This window comes from Azolla caroliniana, unplaced genomic scaffold (assembly GCF_043228905.1).
Source record: "Azolla caroliniana isolate FFs.n. ecotype wild unplaced genomic scaffold, voAzoCaro1.0.p SCAF_4, whole genome shotgun sequence".
In the NCBI taxonomy this organism is placed as follows: domain Eukaryota; kingdom Viridiplantae; phylum Streptophyta; class Polypodiopsida; order Salviniales; family Salviniaceae; genus Azolla; species Azolla caroliniana.
Genome location: NW_028230439.1, coordinates 23,634,499 through 23,659,676, shown reverse-complemented (window position 1 = coordinate 23,659,676; position 25,178 = coordinate 23,634,499). Strand labels below are relative to the sequence as shown.

The window sequence follows — 25,178 nt, the reverse complement described above, 5'->3', positions numbered from 1 at the left end:
CCGCATACAGGGTTCTCCAATCGAAACACAGACCCTAGTAGCTCCCGAGTCCATGAAGAGAGGAAAAAAGCTTCTCTTCAACGAGGAGTCAAAATCTCAACCACACATTGAGGTTAGCCAAAAGAAACTTGTAGCAGCTACTGGAGGTGAAGACCTTCCTGGCCGTGATCTAACGAACAAGGAATGGTGTATGCAATACGTCGACTCAAAGAAAAAAGTCGTATTGTATACAACAAAAAAGAAGGGGGAGGGGCAGCTTGGAAAGGAAACCCCATTTATGTATGGCCGTATTCTACGATTTGACTACGAAGATGTAGATTCAGCCAACATACTTGTAATGATAGAGTGCTCCAAGGGGGCACGTAAAGTGTTCTTTTTAGAAGATCTTCTAGTAAAGGAATCTTGTGGGCCAGAAGCGTTCAAAAAAGATCTTGAAAGCTCACAAAACCTTATTGTTACCTTGAGGCCTTATATACAAGGCCATGTAACTCTAAGGGAGGAAGTGCCCTCCCTAGTGAAGGCCACAAAAAGGGTATCTAAAGTACAATCAAGACCACCAAAGAAGAAGACAACCAAAATGTCGGACTCCGATTCAACAAGTGAAAACAAAGAGGAGGACACTAAGGGGACGCCAGGAGCTGAGCAGGCATTGGGTGTGTTGTCATCCGAGCAGAATAAGATAAGGAGAGAGTTAATGCAGCGTAAACTGGTCAGGAAAGGGCAAGTGTTTAATTTGCCTATAACACACATCCATCGGCCCCCTATTGATGAAAAAACAGGTCGAAGACCACTTGAGATTAGAGAGCCACACCGCATGCATGTTCAAAATCTCAAGAAAAAAATGAAAATTAATCCTCATGCCACTGTGGTGCCTTTTATTGTTATGGTAGATCCTGAAGAATGTGAAACCATTGAAGATTTTGATATTAGAAAGCATGATCAATATAATTACTTTGTCATTGGTGGATCGCATTCAGCGGAGGCACGTCGGCAACTTGTGAGAGAACATCCAACGACTTTCTTCTTCAAGTATGCCGAGTGCAAAATTTACGTGGGGCTCACAACTGAAGAGGCAAAGTTGTTGGCATGGGACCATAATAATGATAATGACTATAGGTAGAAAATGTCGTCGATTGAGTGTATAAGGTTCTTCCACCACGAGTATTTGGACGTGAAACAAAAGTTTGGTGTGAAGCTACATCCAGGTCTACGACGTCAATGTTTGCATGAAGTCGGTATTGTGGTAGATGATAATGTTAAGTCCGATGGACTTCGAAAATATGAGTCTTGGTTTCAACTGGCCTTTAGAGATGGAGAAGGATGGGACCTACAAGATCAAATCTTCTCAATGTGGGAGAATAAGGAGGTAAAGGGTCAACGACAAAAGAAATGTAAGGTTGACCCTCAATTAGAGTTAAAGTCACAAGCGGCCAAGAAAATTGACTTGACAATTGAAGAAGCGGCTGATGACATGAAGCTGTCTCAGTGGAGAGCGATGGAAGGTATTAAGGACGAGCAGCTTCTTGTGTCTGTTTTGTCAAGGGTTGTGGCGAAAGATTTAAGCCTTGAAGAAATGGTCACTGAGTTCAATAAGTAAGTCTTTCAGATACTGATATTGAAGTCTATATGGTGTAATTCAAAGTTGTAATCTTGATTTCTAATTTTACAGTCATAAGGTGTACATGAAGATCCAAGAAGTTATGATGAAACAACTTGGATGTATAACTTGGGAACAAGTGACCGAGGATTATCCTCTAACGTCTTCATATAAGGCGTTGTCGGAGTATTTTATTGCATTCAAGGATTGGGTTAGTATTGGTGGTTTTTCATTACGCTTTCATCATATGTAGAGCTTGTATAATAATACTTGATGTCCTATTGCTTCTATTAGAAACCGTGTCGTGGCAAGAAACAAGGAGAAGTTAAGGATATACACGATTTCCCTACATCCTTCCTTGCACATCTCAAGCGAGCCAGAAAAGAAAAGGATCGTCGCTTAGTCAAGGCGTACGAAATGGAGGAAGATGGCTCCTTTAAAAAATTTAGCCACAAAAAAGATATTATGAGAGATCTATACTACAATGTGGTTTGTGGCGATGTCGTCGACTTGATCCAAAAAGTGCCAAAGAAGGAATATACGCTAATGATTGCGGATATTCCTTACGGATTTCGAATGGTTAGGTCATCATATGACGATGAACCGTTTAGGTTTAAACAGTTGGAGAAAATGGTCAAAGATTTCGCTGAGCTAACGACTGCATCCTTGTGGTGAATAGTTGTCTTTCATAGTATGGACCAAGGGTACTCGGTAGCTCAAGCTTTGAGATCTCGTTGCCATGGCATCGAGAACCTTGCATGGTAAGGATTATTTATAGGTCTTATTCACTATATTGCATTTCTTAATATTGTTCAATCTATTCTTAACTCAATGTATTATTTTTTATAGGATAAAAACCAATGTAAATAGAGGGCCAACTTTTCGGTTCGTTAATGCCATTGAATACATCACGGTTGGCTACTTCGATGAAATTAAGAAACAAAGAATCAAGGAGCATTCTAATGAAGTGGGAGGTTCAAATCTGCTGGTATATCCAGCAGTGACACGGAAATTGCGACATGTCACCACGACAGAATGGGGACTTGTCAACCCATATCAAAAACCTCAACGAGTTATGATGCACTTGATCGAGATGTTTTCTATCGAAGGAGACTGGATATTAGATCTCTTTTCTGGCACAGGTATTCCTCGAACTAGGGTAACGATCTTGAGATAACCAATACCGAATCTTTTTTGTTTGACAACTAATTCTTCTTGTTACTTTCTTCACAAGAACGACGTCTGCATATGCATTGAAGCTCTTTAGAAATACAATTGCATTGGAGAAGGACGAAGAGCAGGTTATATTTATAAATATGAGAATTAAGTATTTGTGGGAGTGCCTAGACCAGGATGAGGAGGTCGGTGCAAAGAACCTCGCTAATACAGAAAGGTTTCAACCTGCTTCGCGAGAGCCTATTCCTCTGTTAGCCGGCGAACCGGGGGAGCTAATAGAGCTTGATGATGAGCTTATAGAAGATATTTCGTTGGCTCGGCTAACATGGGAAACCAATGCACGTATAGCCGAAGAGAGTTCTACACAAGATGATGAAGAAAATGGCATTGATGAATTGATTGCTATGTAATAGACTCTATGAAGAAAATGACAGTGACGATTTGTTTGGATTTCACATTATTAATACAAATTTTGGGTTTTACTTGGTGGATTCTATTCTTTATAATCTTCTATATGTTTCAATTTTATTTTTATATACTTGGTTAGTAGACTTATGACATTGGTTTCATCGTGTGCATAACTGACTACCAAATTTATGGAGAAACATGAATTAGTTTAAATTGAGGTTGATTTTGGTCCAAGCTAACCTTAACATAACATGGTCCTACAATTGTTGCCATGACCGTCCATGTTGTTATTATGGATCTTTGTCTTCTATTGTTAAAACTATTATGTTTCTATTCCATTGCTGCTTAGATTGTGTAGTGTGTTGATAATGGTTCCACTAGCATTATCCGCATGTTTTTATACGCTTGTAGTTCCACTTGCGTTATCGTTTGGAGTTTGATCTTGTGTGAATCACCTAAGCAATAGAGTAGATCAATTTTAAATACAGGTATGAAAGCCTTAATAGGTTTGTTATTTCCACGACATTATCCTAAAGTTCACTGCCTTACATTGTCCACAATTATATACATATGGTTTGATCCCATACGAACAAACTGAGGAATAGATTAGATCAACTTTAAATACAAGTATTGAATACTTTAATAAGTTAGTTATTCCAATCACATGATCCTAAAGTGCACTATCCTACATTGTCCATAATTATATACATGCACGTATGGGTCAAAGTATAAATTATAACTCATTTTATTAGTATGGATACAAGTACACCTCATATTTTTGTAAAACTTACCAAATTAATATAAGCCTTTAACTTAGTGTTTCCCTTGTCGCACATTAGTGACATATTGAGCCATTGTTGAACTTTATTATGCCTACATTAACTTATCAACACGTCCAAACTTGCATGATTTCTAATGATCTCCACTTGTAGACCTATCATGTATTTTTATATTTGCAAATTCTAATCAAGTTGAGGAACATGTGATACTAGTGCATCCAATTTTTGTAGAGAGGGTGTATTTGCTTCGTTTCAAGAAGATTCTACAAGTGGAATGCGCAATCCTTCCACTTGTGAACGCGAACATGTTCCCAACCAATACACTTCAAATGAAGACCTTTGCTAGAAGTGGCCACTTAGATCGCTAACACGATTTAAGATCAATTGTCACAAAACATGTATATGAGGTTAATTAGATGCCACTGTGGAATATAAGGGTTGAACCCATGGCCTCCATTGGACAACCTTACCAACTGATCATCAGGGCATGATTGTATAAAATTCAGCTTGATGTAGAGTAGGTTGAACACTAGAACTCATGCATTCTCTTGAAGTTTCCTAGCTTACATGCATCCTCATGCATTCTCTAGAATATTTCTAGCTTGCGTGCATACCTCCGCCGTCTTGTATAAATAATCGGTTGGACCTTGATTCTAATCAAGGTGAACGCCGCACTTTACAAGGTATCCATCGTGACCTCTCCCTTGAGCTCTGTATCACTGACAACCAGTATAAGGATCATCGCTTGGTCACGCCGACCTTAGAAATCAACAACATGGTTTGGTTGCTATGTCGCCACATTGCCACCACAAGTCCTTGTGCTAAATTGGGCTACAAAAAGCTAGGCCCCTTTCATATCATCGAGCGAATCAATCAAGTTGCCTTCCGGTTAGCGCTTCCCCTAGAAATTAGGATTCACAATGTTTTCCACGTTTCTCTCCTCTAACTCTACCATCCTTTTCGAATTCCGGGATGATAATCTCCTCCATCGTCACCCGTGGAGTTGTCGACGAGGGAGGAGTACGAGGTTGACCAGATCCTCGATTCTTGCTTGCGTTGTCAATCAACAACTTCAATATTTGGTCTTATGAAACGGTTGCCCCATTTCGAACGCCACTTAAGAACCAGTTACACATTTACAAAATGCTCCAGACGCCATTCAAGCTTTTCATCCACGGTCCACAATTCCGACAGATCTTGGGAGGAGACCTTAGAGGGGAGACAATGTCACATACATGTATATGAGGTTAATTAGATGCCATTGTGGAATCTAATGTTGCAATTGAACCCATGACCTCCTGGTCTCCATTGCAACCTTACCAACTAAGCTACATCCATCTGGGCATCCGTAACATCTACTCGTTCGTGATATCTACCACCATCCAATATAACTTTACATATCTTCCATAATTCTTGTTCAACCTTAGATGATTTCCATTGAATAGATTGAATGGAGCAATGATATCTCCCACCCTCTCTCTTTAATTGCCACCACCAGTAACCCTCTGAGTATTCTTAGCTAACTTGTCAATAGAGTAGAGTTATGCCCTGGTTGTATTTAATCCATGAATACATTTGTGCTCTTGATCAACTATTGTAACATCTAACTTAAAGGGCCACCTCATTAATATAGTTGTCACTATAATCAATTAAATCTTTCTTTGCCTTTGTTTTGTGTCGACTCTATTTTATCTAGTGTTGTTAATTTTGTGGACTAATCTTGCATGCCCAATGAAAGTAACTAAGCATTTCATTCCATAACAACATCTAATCTACTTGCACGTCGACCACCACCCATTGGTTATTTACCATTGACTACCATAGACTAGTGACCACCACCAACAATACACATGCAGCTCGGTATGCTTGGCACAACCCTGGGTCATTCGACGATATAGTTTGATGACATGATTACACCATTAGCTTGTTATCAATTTTTGTATCATATTCTTGGTTGCAATGTATTCACTAAGAGTGATTGTATCCTTTACACTATTTGTCATCTGGGTTGTAGCAAAGATCATATTTCCTATCAACTTTTGGTGCTCTAAACTTACTTCCCATCTTTGTTTGGAATAAGGAGCCCTCTCTCATAGTTGTCTGACTATATTATCTATGTGGTAGTTGCCATTTCGCTATTGTAGACCTATGGGTTGTCATTAGTTAGTGTGTACAAACACCCTCTCACATGTTTAGTATCTTGCCTCCCATGTTCTTTTTCTTCTTGTGTTTTTGTGATCATATCCATCCTCTTATTTGCATCATTCTCAAACTTGACCCTTTCCTTTTTACCTTCTCTTCTCTTTTCGTTTAATCCTAGATGAAACAAGAGTTATGGGACATTGTGTCTATGGTTAAATATGATAAGGATTACTCGATAAGCACAGATGTATGAATTGAAATGGATTTTCTTCTAAGCCTAGGAACGATATTGGGAAGTGGAACAACGAACTTACCCATGCTAAGATGGATTGTGTACATTAAGTCGACGAATCCCGAGGTACATCACATCTCAAGTAAAAACAATGTCATAGAGACATGCTATCTAGAGTTAGGTGTTAAGGTGAATGAGACATGTCATTGGTGGATGAAGATGTTATTCTCAATTTCTTTTAGATGGCTCATGCAACTGCTGAGGATCGAAATGCGCAAGTGCTCAATGCCTTCAATGAAAGTGAATGTGAAGGGGAGTGGCTACATATAAGTAGTTTCTTGAGATTGATGTCAATTGACCCTTTGTGTCCAAGGAGGAGGCATAGAGGATTTGGAAGAAGGCATATAAGTACTTCCCACAAGGTGGGTATCTTTGGAAGAACATGAAGAGGAGGGTGAGAACACCACTGAGAGTGGTTTGCAAGGAGAGTGGTGTCTAAATTCCATAATAGTCCTTAGGTAGGCCACACGAATATGTGAGCAACATTCATAAAGCTAAAGGAGAAGTATCGATGCCTAAGAATATCCAAGTATGTCACTCATTTCACGGAGACAAGTGGAAGTCACAAGGTTCACCCAAATGTATGATAGAGAGACGAGTTGCACCTGACCTACCTGCTAGCCATACATTTTAATGGATGGACTTAATAGCCATACAAATATGAGTGAGGTAGGTGAAATACTTGGTGCTTGCAAGGGAGAACCTTATGAACCAAGTGGAAGGAAGGCCCTTAGAAACTAGACTATGGTGGTAGTGTGCAAGTTCTATCATAGGCTAGTATGGGTGTGTCGGGAAATTTGTGGTAGACATGGGAGAATTGAATGCCAATGAAGTTAGGATACTCATCAAATAGCTAAGAGTAAATCTCTTCCTTACAATTATTGCAAATAATGAAGCTAGGTAACTCATCAAACGATTAAGAGTAAATCTCTTCCTTACAATTGCAAATAATGAAGCTAGGATACTCATCAAATGACTAAGTGTAAATCTCTCCCTTACATAGATGTCAACATTATGATAACACATGGGCCTGGTCTTATAGTCAAATCTATTATCAAAGCTTGTGCAAGAAGAGTTAGATACTAGCCTAGACTAGCCTCAACAATTATCTTATGCCTTGTGGGTCAATAGAACCATTGATAGTTTAGTGATAGGGTTTATGTTGGTCGAACTCATCGACGAAGAGAAGTCAGTAATATCCATTGGTGAGACGATTATGTTACGGGTTGCGATGTTGTGGGAGGATGAGATGAGCAGAGAAGACCTTCTTCTAACAAGTAAAAGACAATTCAATAGGCAATTGGAAGACTTGGAGTTGGCAATGGATCGGTTGAAGGTGGATTGGGTAAAAAACAACTGAAGGTTTGGCAAGATGTACCAATTGCGAGACAAAATCAAGGATAAGACAACTCAAGAGGTGATTGTAAGTCTTGGAGTTGGCAACGGATCAATTGAAGGTGGTTCAGGTAAAAAAACAAGGGAAGGTTTGATAGAGGAAGATTGAATATAGAGATTATGTGATTGTGTACAACAATAGCCTCGACAACTACCACCATAGCTCGATAAAGAAGCTTGCAAGGCAGTGGTTTTGGACTGTATGTGGTGTCTCGTGCAAATTAGAATGTCACCTACCACCTTGTTGAACTAGATGGGACTAGTGTCATGATGTCGAGAGTGCACACGAGGAAATGAGCTAAACTATGTATATATGAAAGATTGAAGGACAAGGCAAAAGTATGAAAAGAAGGTTATGAGATAAGAAAAAAGAGGACAACAAAAAGACTTAGCTTAGTCATCAAGAGCTTACACTATGAGCAAAAAGGACATAAACATTTTTGCACCAATTGAGTCTCAAGGTAGAAACTTGCTATTTTGGTAAGGGCCATTTTAAAACATATAAAAGGGAGAGGAAAGCTTATTATTGGGGGTCGAATTTTGGGATAAAGGTGGAAGCGCTGTTCAAATCTCAAACGAGCTTGGAGTAGCAAATCAAGAGGGCATTAGATATCATTGAAGACAAGAGGCAACAAAGTTGCCTCGATGGTCAATCTAAATAAAAACTTGAGGATATTCCTCCGAAACTCAAACCACAATTGTCACATTTCTATTTTCTTATATTCTTACATTTTAATACACTACATGTAACAGAGTCGAGAATTATCTCATTTATATTTATACCAATCTTTTAATCTTTGATGTAATAAGTTTTTTGGTATTCATATTAAATTAGTTTAAAAAATCCACTATATTGTCTTATTCTCAATCCATTAGGGATGGTGCTGGAATTTTCGGTTTGTGATTCTAACTTTGAAATGAAGCTTATGCGAATTTGTCGTGGAAAGAGCAGCCCTGAAATTACCACATAGAGAAACTCACATTGCGACAAGAAGGGTTTGTGTGAGGGTTATGTCAAATGTTTTAGATCGTGATTCTGAACAATGGGCGAGAAGTTGTGTGAGAGAGAAGAGGATTGAAACATTTTCAACCTCCAACAGATAATATGAATGCGTAGGCCTAATGTGCCACCTAGATGTCATTGTGTAAGGCAAGATTCAAACCTTACACATATAGAGTTAGACACATTATATTTACCAATAGGGTAACTATTATTGAGTGTTCAATTTCTCATAAATAAATCTTACATATGAATACATTGTCAAAAAGCACTAAGATAAACCCTCTAGGAACTAAGCCAAATATCAACAGATAGTCATAAGTCTCCAACACAACAATTTGAGTCCACAACCCATCCCTCTCTTGTTCAAGTTCCCGATGGTCCTGCTCACGTTTCACACACACCTGCGTAATTTTGCAAAAAGGCTAGCGTTTGGTAATTAAAAAAAAAAGAGTGAAGATGTTCAAGAAGCGATAGGAGTAGTTGAACCTCAAGAGACTTGAGGTAAATGAAGAAGATGATGAGCAAGACTAGGGGAGTGAGGAATTGAAGGGTGACTACCTTCGGCCTCGTCATTCTTGGCACATACTAAATGATGAGGGGTTTATGTTGGGGGTGGATGTCGTGACATGGTGGGTCCAAGTGTAGAAAATGGGAGAAATAGGACAACCATAGAAAACAATGTAAATGTGTGTGAGTGTATAAAAGTCGATGACCAAACGGTTAAGGCTACTAATTGTGTGGGGGAAAATGTGGGTATATATGTTGTTTTCGAAATCTAACTTGTCCATACACATTCTTATCATTTTGTTTAGCCCATGAACTTATCTTTGATTCCATTATACATCCAAATAGTTTTGTAATAAATGAGCCGACTAGGACTGTCCAATAGTTGTTTACATTATTTACATCTCCACCTGTAACGGTTTGATCCAATTTTTACTCCAATAATGAGACATCTCATGTTGCGATGCATGATTGAACAAATCACTTAAATCCATAGGTGCGATTCGTTTCCCGTCCATTTGAGCATTTTGGCCTTTTTACCTTCAAGTTTTCATGCCTTTTGAGAGACCAATTTCTTAAGCCATACACATATATTTCCAATTATAAAGAAGGGAGGTGTAACTTTGATGTTATCTTGTGAACCACCAAGCCAATAGATAAATAGATTTTATTATCATCTTCGGAGGTCAAATATGACCTATGAGACCAAACCAGAAAACTTCTCATATTACTTGTGAAAGTGTATAGTGTCTCTTGGTGTTCAAAAACTTCACTAATGAATGTCACAATTGAGAATGCACACAATGATTAAGAGAGAAATTTGTGCAAGGATTGGGTTTGGTTGAAGATGTGTAGAAAGCATAGTTGAATGTAAGCCAAGGTAGAGCATTGTATCAAGGTGTGATAATTAAGACTCTCAAACTTTGTGTTAGGGCAAAGTGTGCATAGTCAACTACTTTGATCACTTGTGCCCCAATTCCCCATCTCATATTGTAGTTAGTGTGAGTGAAATCACATGGAAGTAGTGATTACAATGGAATGGGTTCTAACATGTATTATGTGTGTAGTTTCATTGTTCAATCAAGAATTCAATTTTGTAGTTAGAGAGAGGGAGCTAATCAAAGACAAAATGGTGATGGGGTAAACCCTTACATGCATCGACTTGGGGCCATACAACTATAACATGTATGTCAAAGGCTACATAGGCCATCCTAACCACCTACTAGAGATTCCAATATTATATTATTACAAACGTGAAGTCTCATTAAAGAAATATAGATTCTCATGCTAATGAATCACCTTTTGTAGTATGTGTTTTGCATGGATTGCTTGATTTAGTTTGTGCACTATTGGCTGATGTGTTCACGTTTTTTGTGCTCATGAGTCACATCCACAATTGCCTCAACCCTATGTCAAACAAGCCGCCCTCACACACAACACTCAAATCAGGGTTTCTAATAGGGGACGAAAAAAGTTGTGGAGAGCCCAAATGTATATGTAATCCTAATGCCAAATCACAATAGATTTCATTTAGAAAAAAACTATGGGTAAATGCATCATCATGAAATAATTAATTAAAATGGATCATGATTAGGATATGTGGAGATGTTCACCAAATTTGTTGCAAGGATCTCAAAATTAAGATAAGCCACCAAAATTGGCGTATCTGTATACTTGAAAGTTTAACAAAAACAACGGATAAAAGCAATTCTATAAACAATGGAAAACTGTACAACTATAGGGCAAAGAGAAAGAGGCCATGAAACCTTGAAGTTTAGGACAAGACATAGTTCTATTCAACTACTCAAAGGAAGTTGATGGAATGATGCAAGAATATATGTAATGTAAAGCTTTGTTAAACGAGAAACCATATATACTATATAGTTGGTTGATCAATAATTATGTGACAAAAAGAAAGGGCCTTCGAATGACGCAAATGGAAGAATACAACAAACTATTACGGTTTATTCTTTTTTTTTGTTCGCATTTCAATGTGAGCATGAGGCATGATGCGGGAGAGCCCATAAAGTCGCAATGCATACTTTTTAATTCATTTCGTTAGCACATGAAATAAGAGAGGGAGAGTTATCTTTGGTCATCGAAAAAGTTTCGTGTGGACATTGTGATACAAACCCTAAAATTCAAAAGAGAAGTCCATATGAACAACAAAGATATTGATATGCCCCCATATTTCAACATGTCAAACAATATCATCACTTCCTTGAAGACTTCATGACATTGCAAGCCATTAAAACACAAATTGTATGTACCCTGTCCTCTTGCACAAAGAAAATAAAAGCTTTTAACAAAATAAAGAAAGAAAGAGGGAAGCAAGCTGAGAAACAGAGCAAGCAAGCCAAAAAAAAAAAAAAAACAGAGCATTCAAGTCCCAAAAAAGAAACAGAGGAAGCAAGCCAAACAAAACAGAGGAAGCAAGTTAGCTATGGAGCAAACCCTAGACTTCTCATTTCACAAGGTAACACCTTTATGCCTCCCTTTCTACCAGAAAAGAGTTTTTTTTGTTTTTTTTTTTGGGTAGTTTTTTCTCTTGTTTTGCTTTTGTTTATTTGTTTGCTTGGGCGGGGAATGGCTATGAGACATGGAATTCCAGTGCAGGGTAACCCACTTGCAGAAGATGAGGATATTGAGTCTCCAAAGCCTATGCCTAGTCCTCCTCCATTGCCTCTCATAAGTGATGTTGCCGATGATGATTGTGATGATAGTAATGAACAAAATATATCTGATACCATATCGATACAAGCTGCTGCAGTAGAGGTTATTGAAACCATAAGCATCTCACCGGCTCCAAAAAGTGGGGATAATGGCACACATGATTCGGCTTCTTCCTCTGAGGATTTGGTTTCTACTACTAATCCACCTGTTCCCAAGTTCTCTAGTGATGGATCCCAAGCGTCGATTGCAAAACCCAAACCTCGAGCCAAGGTTCCTTTGGAGAGGGGTTTTACACAAGTGGACTGGCTAAGGCTTACTAAGATAGAGCCCGATCTCGCAGGTATTTATCATATGCATACATACATGTATAATTTTTTAAGCAAAACATTATATTATGAGTTGAAAAAAAAGTGAGGTGAAGACCCACAAAGAATGTTTACATTTCAAGGCTAGAAACATTCAAACAATAAGCATTGACATTGTTTCATGCATACATGTATAGACTTATGCACAGATGCATGCATCTACATATACATCTGTACATGCAACAAGATATACATTTAAAACTTTATTAGATTTTACAAATCTGTATTCATACAAATCCAGCACATGTAAATGACTTTTATTCACATAGACACATATCTCCTTGTCTTCTCATGTATGCTTTTGTCATGGGTATTGATAATAAATGTTTGTTTTATATTTTTGTGATAGCAATGAATGTTTCATCTGTTATGCTCTAAACATGAATGAGAGAGTGAGAGGGATTGATTGATGGCATATCGCCCCTCATTGTGCTGGAATTAATAGGTATAGTTACTAGTGTCACCAGTCATTGTGCTGGAAGGCGTTTCCTAGAGTCACGTAAGAGACCTGCGGGCAGGGTTGGGCAATGGACACATAGCTTACAGAAACATTGTAAGAAAGACAGAGTGAATACGTCTATGAAAGGGAAACTAGGGGGGTGCCACTAGGATTTCATGAACGTACCTGAGATCCTTGTATGAGTTTGCTGCTATCACTACGCGACATGAACCTAATTTTCCGTAAATTAAAGTATCCTTCAGTGTGATGACACCTCTTGTCAGTAACAGTATGTGGTTGCTGAAGTGCTTCCTTGCCAGGGATCAGAAAAATGCAACCTGCATGAAGAAAGGTGGGAGTCGATTATCTGTATCAGTGCTGCTGAAGACAGGGAACAAATTGGCATCTTGTTATGATAATGGTGAAGTTCATCTAAGAGAACAATTTGTCTTATAAAGCAAAGCACCTTTCTGCAAAATCAAGACATGTGTTATTTTCCAGAAACATGTATATAAAGTTCAGCTCAAACTTGAGCAATGTCTGGGCTGACATGTGCTTGGTAACAAACAATGCAATGTATTGTAGACATACAACTGACTTGCATTTTTGCTAGTTATAAGTGAGTGGATAAGTGAATGTTAAAAATCATTCCTTTGCTAGCTTCCTGAATGTCAAAAATCATAAGATTTTTCTTGGTTTGTATGACGTTCGTGTCCTTCCATTCGGTTTTATATCATATGGTTGGCCGTCAGATTTCATGTTTCATCCTATGCCTAGTTCCTGGACTGTTCTGATTCTTGATCGTCTTGTGTCCTACTCAGCCCACTCAAAATGTGTCCATTGTCCTCCCTTCAGGTAGTGCCAGACTAAATTATTTGGATTTGATACGTGCTCCGTACTTTCCAATCGTTTATAATATCAAAATTTCTCACATTTTTATTGGAGCATGATTCTTGTTTCAGATATTGCAATTGTGGTCACAAAGAGAGGTGTGAATTATGTATCTAGCATAGAAATGTTATAGATCCTTTTGTTGATTTGAGTTTAGGAGTTTGTTCACTTAGCTCTAGAGTTTGAGAGTACTCTTTCTTAGAATTTAAAACCGAACATAGCACTTTCTGTGTATAGATGAAGTTTGTGACCACTGATACTTTCTCAATGATGAGGACACTTCAATATGATCTTTTGTTTGTATTTATAAATGAACAGACATTTTGCATCCCAGGTCCTGTCCCTTCCAGCGATTGTGTCTATGACATGCACATTCAATACATAAACGAGTTTCTTGGGATCACAATAAAGAAATTTCTGCTAATAAATAGTTTGTGAATGTATTCAGAAAAAAAAAAATTGACCATAAATGATCTACACAGAATCAGAACATAAATTCTTTGGCATTTTTGTGGAAAAATCTAGAAATTTAAAGGATACCGAAAATCATAAATTTGCATGATAAGATGCAAATCATACCTAACATCAACAGCCAGGTTGTTATGAGGTGGTCTGAAATTTTATCATGAAACTTCCACATCTTTCTCCTTACACAAACTTTCCCTTTGTGTATAAGCTGTCCATTTCTATGATCATTTTTTTATGGCCTTCTTTTTCATCTTTTTGAATTTTTTGCTCTTACTTTCTCAATCATGAATTCCTTTGATTCTTCACACCAATTTTAGTTCTCCAAAGATGCTTCTAGCTTAAAGGTTGCAATATCCTTAATAATCTGGTTTATTCTTATCCTAAACTGCTACTTTTTTAGGAGACATGCAAAAGAAATACAAAAATACACTATGCTTTTGAACAATAGAATTCGTTCTGGGACATACAGCAGCTGTCTAGGCTGCCTATTATGTGCAATGATGCAGGACAACCAACGACTTCTTTAAGTTGTGTGAACAACTGCCGGCAAACTTCCTAGATACGAATTGAGGTGATAAAAGGATAAACAAATACAACCGTGGGTTCTGAATATTTTTATGATTCCTATTCACACCAAGAACATATTATTCCTTAATTCCTCCTTGGTTGATGGTCCGATTCCTTGAAGGTGCAGGTGAGGGGAACTAGTTCCTTATAATGGTCATGTGAGTAGTGATTTCATTGCCCATGATCTTGTAAAGCCATTGCTTGTTGTATGTCTTTCTTTGTCACAAAGCTAAAAAATCACACCAGGAAGAGATTAAATCCCCTTGGTTGATGGTCTGATTCCTTGAAGGTGCAAGTGAGGGGAACTAGTTCCTTATATATAAGTCTCATGTGAGTAGTGATTTCATTGTCCACAATCTTGTAAAGCCATTGCCATTGCTTGTTGTATGTCTTTCTTTGTAACAAAGCTAAAATTCCAATTGCAACAGAAGAACAGTGGCTAGGTATTGAAGGATTTTGTAATCTTATGATTATGGCATGAAAGAATTTGCTTTCGAATGTTTTGTATTGCAGGTTTGAAAGGTGGGACAAATAGAAGGTTAATTCCTATGAGTGAAATAAAACTGCATAGGAGTGAAGACGATGCTTGGACAGTGTTAAAAGGGCGGGTCTATAACATAACACGCTACCTTAAATTTCACCCTGGAGGTATGCAGTTTCGATTCTTTAACAATTTAAAGCTGTTATTAAGAAATTAAATCCATGCTGTTGTTCATTTCACGTTTTTTGGTGAGTTTTCAGGTTCAGATATGCTCATGAAAGGAAGCGGTAAAGATTGTACTGCTCTATTTAGTATCCTTCAAAATTAATGACTTTATTTTTATTCACACAGCATATTCATTATTTGTCTTCAACGAATTCATCCATTTCATGCCTTGCTTATAAACTTTTCATGTCATGTCTGCTTGTGGATGTATACATACGCTCTGCACAGTTCTCACAGCAGTGGCGATAAATATGTACAAATTGGAATGTTCCTAATATCTTTTATTTTCTTATATGCTTAAATAATTTGGAGTAAAGTCTTAACAGAAATAACAGACAAATATCACAGCTGGGTGAATGCAGAGTATCTTTTGGAGAAATGCTTGGTAGGATTCTTGGATGTGGAACATTAACCAAGTTTTGGTGAATCAAATTTGTACATCCAATTGATTAATGGAAACACAATATTGAGCTGTAAAGAACAAGGCGTTGCCCTAAACAAATCTTTGTATTATTCACATTTTTTTTAGTTACAATGTGTAATTGTCACACACAAAGAAGCATGTTATCTGCCTCTAACAAAGAGTCAGAACAACATGGTATTGGGGTCGAAGGGAATTGTTTTGATACATACACATAATCATGAACTCTTTGAACTTGGTTTTAAATTGGAAGTGAAACAAAGCCGTGATCTTTTTGATTTTTTCTACAAAAACAGTTTATTTTTATTTTTTTGTCTACTATCTACCTTATTGAGATAATCTTTCTGTTCTTGGGATTTTTATGTAAAATTATGAGATGTACCGTTATTGTTTAGCAACCTCCACTGAATCAACAACTTACTGTTAGAGTGAAAATTTATAACATAATCCAGTAGTACTCATTTCGTTCTGTTGAGAGTAGTGATAAGATGAGGCACACAGAAAAGTGGAGTTATGACCTCAAGCTAATGGCATAATCGAAAACTTCCCATTTTGCTCAAGAGTTGCAATTGAGCTCTCCGTTAGTGAAGGAGATTGAGAGAAGCTTCAAATTTTGAATGTGATAGTGAAGTCTAATTAATATGATGATATGAGAGGTGGATGGCGTCTAATCACTTGAAACACAACATCCCTAAGCCCTTTGAATTATATAGTACATCCTTAACAGCCCAGCTGGTAAAGATTTTCACGTGTAGTTTGAGGGCAAGGAATTCTAGTGCTTTGGCATGAAAGTTGAATTGATCATCAACTCCCCTTGCATAGAATGACTTGAGAATCCACACCTCAACTTATTGTAATCCTACCTTTTCTCATTTTGGAATAATGATCCCTACTTGCAATCCTATGTTTTGGAACCATGCCCTCAATTTTGGGAGTTGTAATCCTACTTTGCTCAATTAATCTAACTTGATTCAGATTAATTTTCTTTTGTTTTCTTGTTTGCATGCTTGTTGGTCTAGGTTATATTATAGTCCTACATGGTTAGGACATTCTCACTTCGTGGTCTTCTTTCCCTCGAAATCAGTGACCCTCTCTATCTTACTATGAGTATGGAGCCTTCCCCATGAAAGACAATGACAACTTTCCATTTCATCCTCTTGCACTTGGTAGCAAGAAGACATTAACAATGTTGGTTTGCTCAAATCAGTATTTGGTTAAGCTCAAATAGTGTGCATATAAACAAATACACCCCTTTGACTATAGTTTAGCTTAATAGGTTGGAAGTTTATCACGTGGTAAATGTTGGGAGGACACTGGAATTGCAACTACATGGGACTAGATAACAAATTACATGACCCACCTTCTCAACCTCTTCCTTGACGATTTAATCATCCATTGTACACCCATGTTGGTTTGATCTTGCAATTAGAAACAAGAAGACATTAACAATGTTGGTTTGCTCAAATAAGTAATGGACAAGCTTAAATAGTGTGCAAATGACAAATTGTGCCCCTTTGACTATAGCTTAGCTTATTGGGTTGGAAGTGCACCATGTCATAAATGTTGGGAGGACATGGGAACTCCAACTCCATGGAACGAGGATTACACATTACTTGATCCACCTTCTCTAGCTCTCTCTTGACAGTTTCATCATCCACCCTAGACACATCGATATGTAGAGCCACATGTTTTACACTACTTTATGATAGAGTCTCCACAAAATGATACAATTATAGAGTGCCATGGTGTTAAAATGGTAATGGAGGATCACCCGTTGGTAAATCTAAAGCAAAAAGAGCATGCACTAGTGGACCAATTGGGTAACCATGGTGGGGTGAAGGATAAAGGTTAGAAGTCAACGGATGATTCATACTCATGGAGTGTATAATCAAGGTGGGATGAATAAAATGGGTGAGAATAAGAAGGTGATGGGGCAACCAAGTGGTTCATAGAACAATAGGACACCTAGTTTATAATCCCCAAAGAGGTTGACATTTGACAATGAAAGTAGGGTGAATATTCTCTCAAATAAATGTAAGAAAAAATACAATGCTCTAGTGATTCCCCATCTACTTCAACAAAAAGATATAATCAAGTAATCCTTATGGTTTTAGGAGATTTGGTAGAAACTTTACAATGAAGCAAAGAGACACAATAAGGTCAAAACGAAACATTACAAAATGATGGTAACTACATGGAATGCATGAGGATCTAGCTCCTAATTTAAGATGCATGAGATATGTTGTACTTTGTCACAAATTCAATGAGATGTATGATGTGTAGTGGAACACATGGTTAATGCATGTTATGCCAAGATAAATCCACATGATTATTCAGGCGTTCTAATGCTTATGAGGCATAAGATCCCACCATATGTTATAACAAGAAATGTCTAAGGCAAATATTTTTGTAGTACAAATAGTTTATGAAGGAGAATAAATATGGTTGGTTTGAATATATGCATCAAATGTATTTTGGAAATATATGTTATTATAGCTGTCTTTGGCTCTTGTCCTTAGGCATGGATGAGTAGGGACCATCATGGGGGATTTTAATGTAAGATGCAAAGTATCTCCACACTCTCTCATGGATTTCCTATATTTACAAGCACAGGAGCAATTTGAGCTTGAAGTCTTGAAAGGTGATAATGGATTCATGGAATGATTTGGGTACACATTTCAATATACGCTATATATCTAGATGGAGTAGGATGGATCAAATGTACATAATGCACAATTCAAATATCTTGCCAAAGATATGGAGTATTACAATTACATGAGCAAGTCTTGTTTGATAATTTTCCACTTGTATTTAAATTTACTCAATAGTCAATGCCTTGTTTTCATGACATATTGAGAAAACCCCCTATGAAATTTAATTAATCTTTCTTCCATCATGAAGTCCTCCATAGATATATGAGACAATTGTTGGTTGAACTTATGACCATGTTCAAGTTTAAGGATGTATTGTGTGGGGTGTGCAAAAAGTGGTTAGACATAATCCGATACAACATGATTCATTCAAAAGACAAACATTAATTGCTATGATAAATTTGATGGATAGATGTAATAATTTGTTGAATTATTGGCCAAGGGATTAGTAACATTAGAGGATTAAAAGCATTTTGATGAGCTTAAATTGCAAGAATTACAAATGTTCCGAAACTTAATAGCACTTAAACACTTATGTAAAACAGAAAATATGTTGTGCAATATTTAAAAGAAAGCAAGAGAGATACACAACAAATCAATACACGATACACCACATATTTTTTAACGTGGAAAACCCTCAAACAGGTAAAAACCACGGGACCTAGTCCAAACTAATTCACTATCAATATAAATCTGAATACACCAAAGTTCTACTCTAAACAAGTTAGAGTACTATGAGAAATCGAGGAATATGATGTTTCTTCAAAAACTAAACTCAACAAAAAAGACAAAAACCACCAAAACTCACAACACATGGCTGATGACAGAGGCGGCGATGTCCGGATGTCTGAGTATGCTGGTGTACTTGAGAATGCTTGAAGGAATCAACCAAGAAAGAGAGTATAAGCTCTCTAAAATATGTTTTTCTCTGCTACTCTAGAGAAATGCACATTTTTTTCCCCTTTTTAACTCACCCAAAAGAATGAGTTACATAGTGTAGATATGTAACGTCTTCTTGTGTGAACCCCTTTCACACTATATTTTAAAAAATACAAGTTTTGGGCGTCCAAGGCCCATTTCATTTACATACTAATGTTGACAAAAAAACCTAACAATCTCCCCCTCTGGCCACATAGGAGAAGATTCCATTGAACCACTTAGTTTCTATTCATTCCAACAAGCTTGACACATAGCTCAAGCTTTTCTTTAGAGACTACCTTTGTCAACATGTCAGCAACATTTTCATCTGTGTGAATTTTCTTGAGTTGTAGAAGTTGATCTTCAATTGCCGAGTGCAACCAATGATACCTTACATTGATATGTTTCGTACGAGAATGGTACATCGAGTTCTTGCTTAGATCCATTGCACTTTGGCTGTCACAAAATATCACATAAGTTAGTTGTCTTAAACCCAAATTTGAAACAAACCTTTTCAACCATAGCATCTCTTTGGCAGCTTCAGTGGCTGCAATATATTCCGCTTCTGCTGTAGACAAAGCAACACATTTTTGCAACTTAGATTGCCATGATACAGCTCCCCCTGCAAATGTAAATAAGTAAGTCAAAGTAGATTTTCTCCCATCGAGATCCCCTGCCATATCTGAATATGAAAAACCTTCAAGAGTTTGTTTAGAATCTCCAAAACATAAACATAATTTCAATGTACCTCTTAAATATCGAAAGATCCATTTTACGGTATCCCAATGAGGCTTACCCAGATTGGAGAGATATCTACTTACAACACTAACAGCATGGGCAATATCTGGCCTTGTGCTAACCATAGCATACATCAACAACCAATCGATGAAGAGTAAGGAATTGAAGACATCTCTTCTTTCTCTTGCTCAGTATGTGGACAATCTTTTCTACATAATTTAAAATGGCTAGCAAGGGGGGTACTTACTGGTTTTGCATTATGCATATTAAACCTCTCTAATACTCGCTCTATGTATTTTTCTTGGGAAAGCCACAACTTTCCACATTCCCTATTGTGAGTAATTTTGCATGCCTAGAATATGTTTAGCATGGCCTAGATCTTTCATGTCAAAGGCCTTAGATAGATCCACCTTTAACTTGTGGATATTGTCTACATCTTGTCCTACAATTAGCATATCATCAACATACAATAGGAGAATTATAAAATTACCTTCAAAAATATGCTTAAAATACACACAATGATCTCCATTAGTCTTGGTGTAGTTTTGACTCGCCATAAATGAATCAAACCTTCTATATCATTATCGTGGTGCTTGTTTTAGGCCGTAAAGACTTTTCCTCAGCTTGCATACCATATGCTCCTTTCCTTTCTCTTCGAAACCCTCCGGTTGTTCCATGTAGATCTCTTCTTTCAAGTCTCCATGCAAGAAAGTTGTCTTTACATCGAGCTGCTTAATCTCGAGATTTGAAGTGGTTGCCAAACCTAAAACAACTCGAATAGAACTCATTTTCACAACTGGTGAAAAAATTTCATCAAAATCAATACCTTTCTTTTGGCCGAAACCTTTTACAACTAAACGAGCCTTATGTTTTACAAGGTTACCATCACCTTGTTTTAACTTAAACACCCATTTATTTTTCAATTTAAACTTTTCTTCCCTTAGGAAGTTCTACTAAATCAAAGGTATTATTTTTCTTTAATGAGTTCATTACGTCGTGCATGGCTTTTATCCAATCATCCTTATCTTTATGGTTTAAAATGTCATAATAACTTTCAGGCTCCCCCTCGTCAGAGATTAAGACATAATATGAACTAGGATACCTTACAGATGGTTTTCGTTCTCTGGTAGACCTTATAGGTTGTTCATTGATCACATCTTGTAAGGAAGTTTGCTCCCCCCACTCAAAACCTGTTTGTGGTAAAATGTCATCATGATTAGCTTCAACCCTACTATTTATAATACCTGGTTCATCAACATCCTCACGGTTTTCGTCTTGTTGGGAAGCATCTCCATATGTAGCATCTTCGGTCATAGGAATCGGGTCAAAATCTATAAGCCCACCATCTACTTGGGTGTTGGATCCTTTGACCTTTTCAATATCTTCGATAGTTTGATCCTCAACAAATACCACATCACGACTTCGAATAAGCTTCCTTGCTATTGGGTCATAACATCTATAACCAAACTCATCTTGGCCATAACCAATAAAAATACATTCTTTAGATTTACCATCTAACTTAGACCGTTCATCTTTAGGTATATGTGCAAAACATTTACACCCAAACACATGTAAATGATCATATGAAACATTCGTACCATACCAAACTCTATTAGGAACGTCGCCCTACAATGCAACAGTAGGAGATAGGTTAATAACATATGCAACAGTACTCAAAACCTCACCCCAAAAGGATTTGGATAACTTCGCATCCGAGAGAAAGCATCAAACTCTTTCAACTAGAGTTCTATTCATCCTTTATGCCAAGCCATTTAGTTGTGGGGTTTTTGGTGGTGTCTTTTGATGCTTAATCCCATGCTCTCGACAGTATGCAACGAAAGATCCAAGGTATTCCCCACCATTGTCAGTGCGAATGCATTTCAACTTTTTTCCTGTCCCTCTTTCTACATAAGCATGAAATTCTTTGAACACATTAAATACTTGGTCCTTAGTTTTCAATGTTCGGATCCAAAGTTTCCTAGAATAGTCATCAATAAAAGTAACGAAATAGAGTGTACCACCTATTGATTTTACCTTTAAAGGACCACAAACATCTGAATGTACCAACTCAAGTACCTCTTCCTTTCTTGAAGAAGAATGTTGTTTGAATACGACTCTTCTTTGCTTTCCTACCACACAATGATTGCACATGTCTAACTTAGCATCTTTTAGACCCAGAAGCAAGCTTTTCTTTGCTAGGAAATCAAACCCCTTCTCACTAATATGAGACAACCTTTTATGCCATAGTTCTGACATATTGTTGCTTTCAGCTGCATTCACAAGCTTAGTAGAGATAGATGCTTGTGATAAATACAAACTAGAGCATTTCTTACCACGAGCTACAACCAATGAGCCCTTAGTGAGTTTCCATTCTCCCTCATTGAAGATGTTGCAATAGCCATCATCATCTAATCTACCGGTTGAGATAAGATGTAAACGAATGTCGGGTACATGTCTTACCTCCTTGAGAATCAACTTTGAACCCGTGTTGGTTTCCAAACAAATAGTCTCGATGCCTACCACCTTTGAAAGACCATCATTTCCCATCTTCACAACTCCGAAATCCCTTGAAGCATAAGAAGTAAAAAACTCCCTTCTAGATGTGACATGGAACAATGCTCCACTATCAACAACCCAATTAGTTTCATTGTGAGCAAGATTACTTACGTTTTCATCATAGAAAACAAGTAAATCATCTGAGGAAGTTGTATTAACACGATTAGAATTATCATCGTTACCTTTGTTTTCATGCTTACAGTTAGATGTGTGGTTCTCCTTTTTCCACTTGTAACAATACCTCTTTATGTGTCATGTTTTACCACAAAAATGACATTCTAGATTTTTATACGGTAACCTTGGTTTTGATTTACTTCTACTCCTCCCTCGATTGTTTTGACCTTGGCTTGTATGCTTACTCCTCCCTCTCTCAACCATCAAGACTTCCGAATCTGAGGATGTCCCTTGTGTCCTTCATCTCATCTCCTCTTTTAGAACACCGCTCTTGACATATTCCGTAGTTACAATTCCATTTGGGGTTGTATTAGTTAGAGATACCCTAAAAGTTTCCCATGAATCAGGGAGAGTGTTTAACAACCATAATGCATTAATCTCATCATCAAATTTCACTCCCATACCAAAAAGTTGGTCGAAACATCCTTGAAATTCATTTAGATGATCTAAAATGGTACTACCTTCTTTATACACTAAATGCATTGCTTGTTTAAGCAAAAATAACTTATTGTTACCTATCTTTGATGCATACAATGTTTCGAGTTTATTCCATAGAGCTTTAGCATTAGTTTCATTCGCAATATGGTTTAAGACATTATCTCCCACCCATTGTCGAATAAAACCACATACTTGTTGATTCTCGAAATGCCATTCCTCAATAGTTTTGCTCTCCGATTTAGCATATGCAAAAATAGGTAAGTGTAGATTTTTCACAAAAAGAAGATCTTTCATCTTACCTTTCCATTTGTGGTAGTTGGTGTCGTTCAAGCAAACCATTGTGGAAAAATTTGCCTCCATAAGAAGTGCTCAACCTCTGCTCTGATACCACTTGTTCCGAAACTTAATAGCACTTAAACACTTATGTAAAACAGAAAATATGTTGTGCAATATTTAAAAGAAAGCAAGAGAGATACACAACAAATCAATACACGATACACCACATATTTTTTACCGTGGAAAACCCTCAAAGAGGTAAAAACCACGAGACCTAGTCCAAAACTAATTCATTATCGATATAAATCTGAATACACCAAAGTTCTACTCTAAACAAGTTAGAGTACTATGAGAAATCGAGGAATATGATGTTTCCTCAAAAACTAAACTCAACAAAAAACACAAAAAACACAAAAACCACCAAAACTCACAGCACGTGGCTGATGACAGAGGCGGCGATGTTCGGATGTCTGAGTATGTTGGTGTACTTGAGAATGCTTGAAGGAGTCAGCCAAGAAAGAAAGTATAAGCTCTCTAAAATTTGTTTTTCTCTGCTACTCTAGAGAAATGCACTTTTTTTTTTCCCTTTTTAACGCACCCAAAAGAATGAGTTACATAGTGTAGATATGTAACGTCTTCTTGTGTGAACCCCTTTCACACTATATTTTAAAAAATACAAGTTTTCGGCGTCTAAGGCCCATTTCATTTACATACTAATGTGGACAGAAAAACCTAACAATAAATGTGTAATTATCAACAAGCTTATGTGTATAAGATGAGGCATGCATTAGAAGATAATAATCGTTAGCTGCATAAACATTGTCATGCATTACATGAATCAATGCTCACTGCTAGCAATCAGCAATGGTTCGGTTCGGTTCAGTTCAAGAGTGTCAAACTCGAACCATTTAAAATCGAACTATTTAAAGAAATTGAAACTTAAACCAAACCAAACTATGAAACCGTTACAAAAAGTTGAAACCAAACAATTTTAGGGATTTTCAAACCGTTAAACCATTGAAACCACAATTTCGGTTTTCAAGCTAGGTCAAATTTTAAAAATTCAAAATTCAAAATCAAATTTTAATTTTTCAAAATTCAAATGTTTAAAGAGTTTTCCTAGAATGTCATAATTAGGTTTCAGACTTAAAGATTGTTTGAAACAAAATTCAAGAAAATAAATTAATAATCAATTGTCAACTCCAAATCGTTTAAACCGGAAACTGTTAAGCCGATAAAGGTTCAAACCTTACCGAACCGAACCATTGTCGTGAAGATTTTCGGCAACGGTGTGAAAATTGCATGGAATGTACAAAATCGAGTGTGGTTCCAAGACCAAAAGCCTAGTAGTATTTTGTGTTTTAAAAGGGATGTGAACAAGGCTTGAACCTTGCACCTCCAAGGTAGGAACCATTAAGCCAAGTCATTTCCTTAAAAATTATGTTTTTATCATTATACTTTTATCATTATTGGTCAGTTGATCGCGGTGCATGGTGTTTTGATGATTTTCGATGTAAATACAAGACCAAAAGCCTAGTAGTATTTTGTGTTTTAAAAGGGATGTGAGCAAGGCTTGAACCTTGCACCTCCAAGATAGGAAG

General features: G+C 37.1%; 1 protein-coding gene across 2 annotated transcripts; it reads left to right on the top strand.

Moving 5' to 3' along the window:
- The first annotated feature begins 11,494 nt into the window (after window positions 1-11,494).
- Window positions 11,495-16,104, top strand: RLF (reduced lateral root formation). Of its 2 annotated transcripts, none has more exons than XM_087318339.1 (5): window positions 11,495-11,772; window positions 11,908-12,309; window positions 15,213-15,347; window positions 15,441-15,491; window positions 15,741-16,104. In XM_087318339.1, the coding sequence occupies exons 1-5, from the start codon at window positions 11,529-11,531 to the stop codon at window positions 15,815-15,817; spliced, it is 909 nt and encodes a 302-aa protein (XP_087174465.1). In that variant the 5' UTR covers window positions 11,495-11,528; the 3' UTR covers window positions 15,818-16,104. The 2 variants fall into 2 exon arrangements, with proteins under 2 accessions (XP_087174465.1, XP_087174466.1); XM_087318340.1 differs by having other exon boundaries at window positions 11,633-11,772; window positions 11,913-12,309.
- The last annotated feature ends 9,074 nt before the right edge of the window (window positions 16,105-25,178 follow it).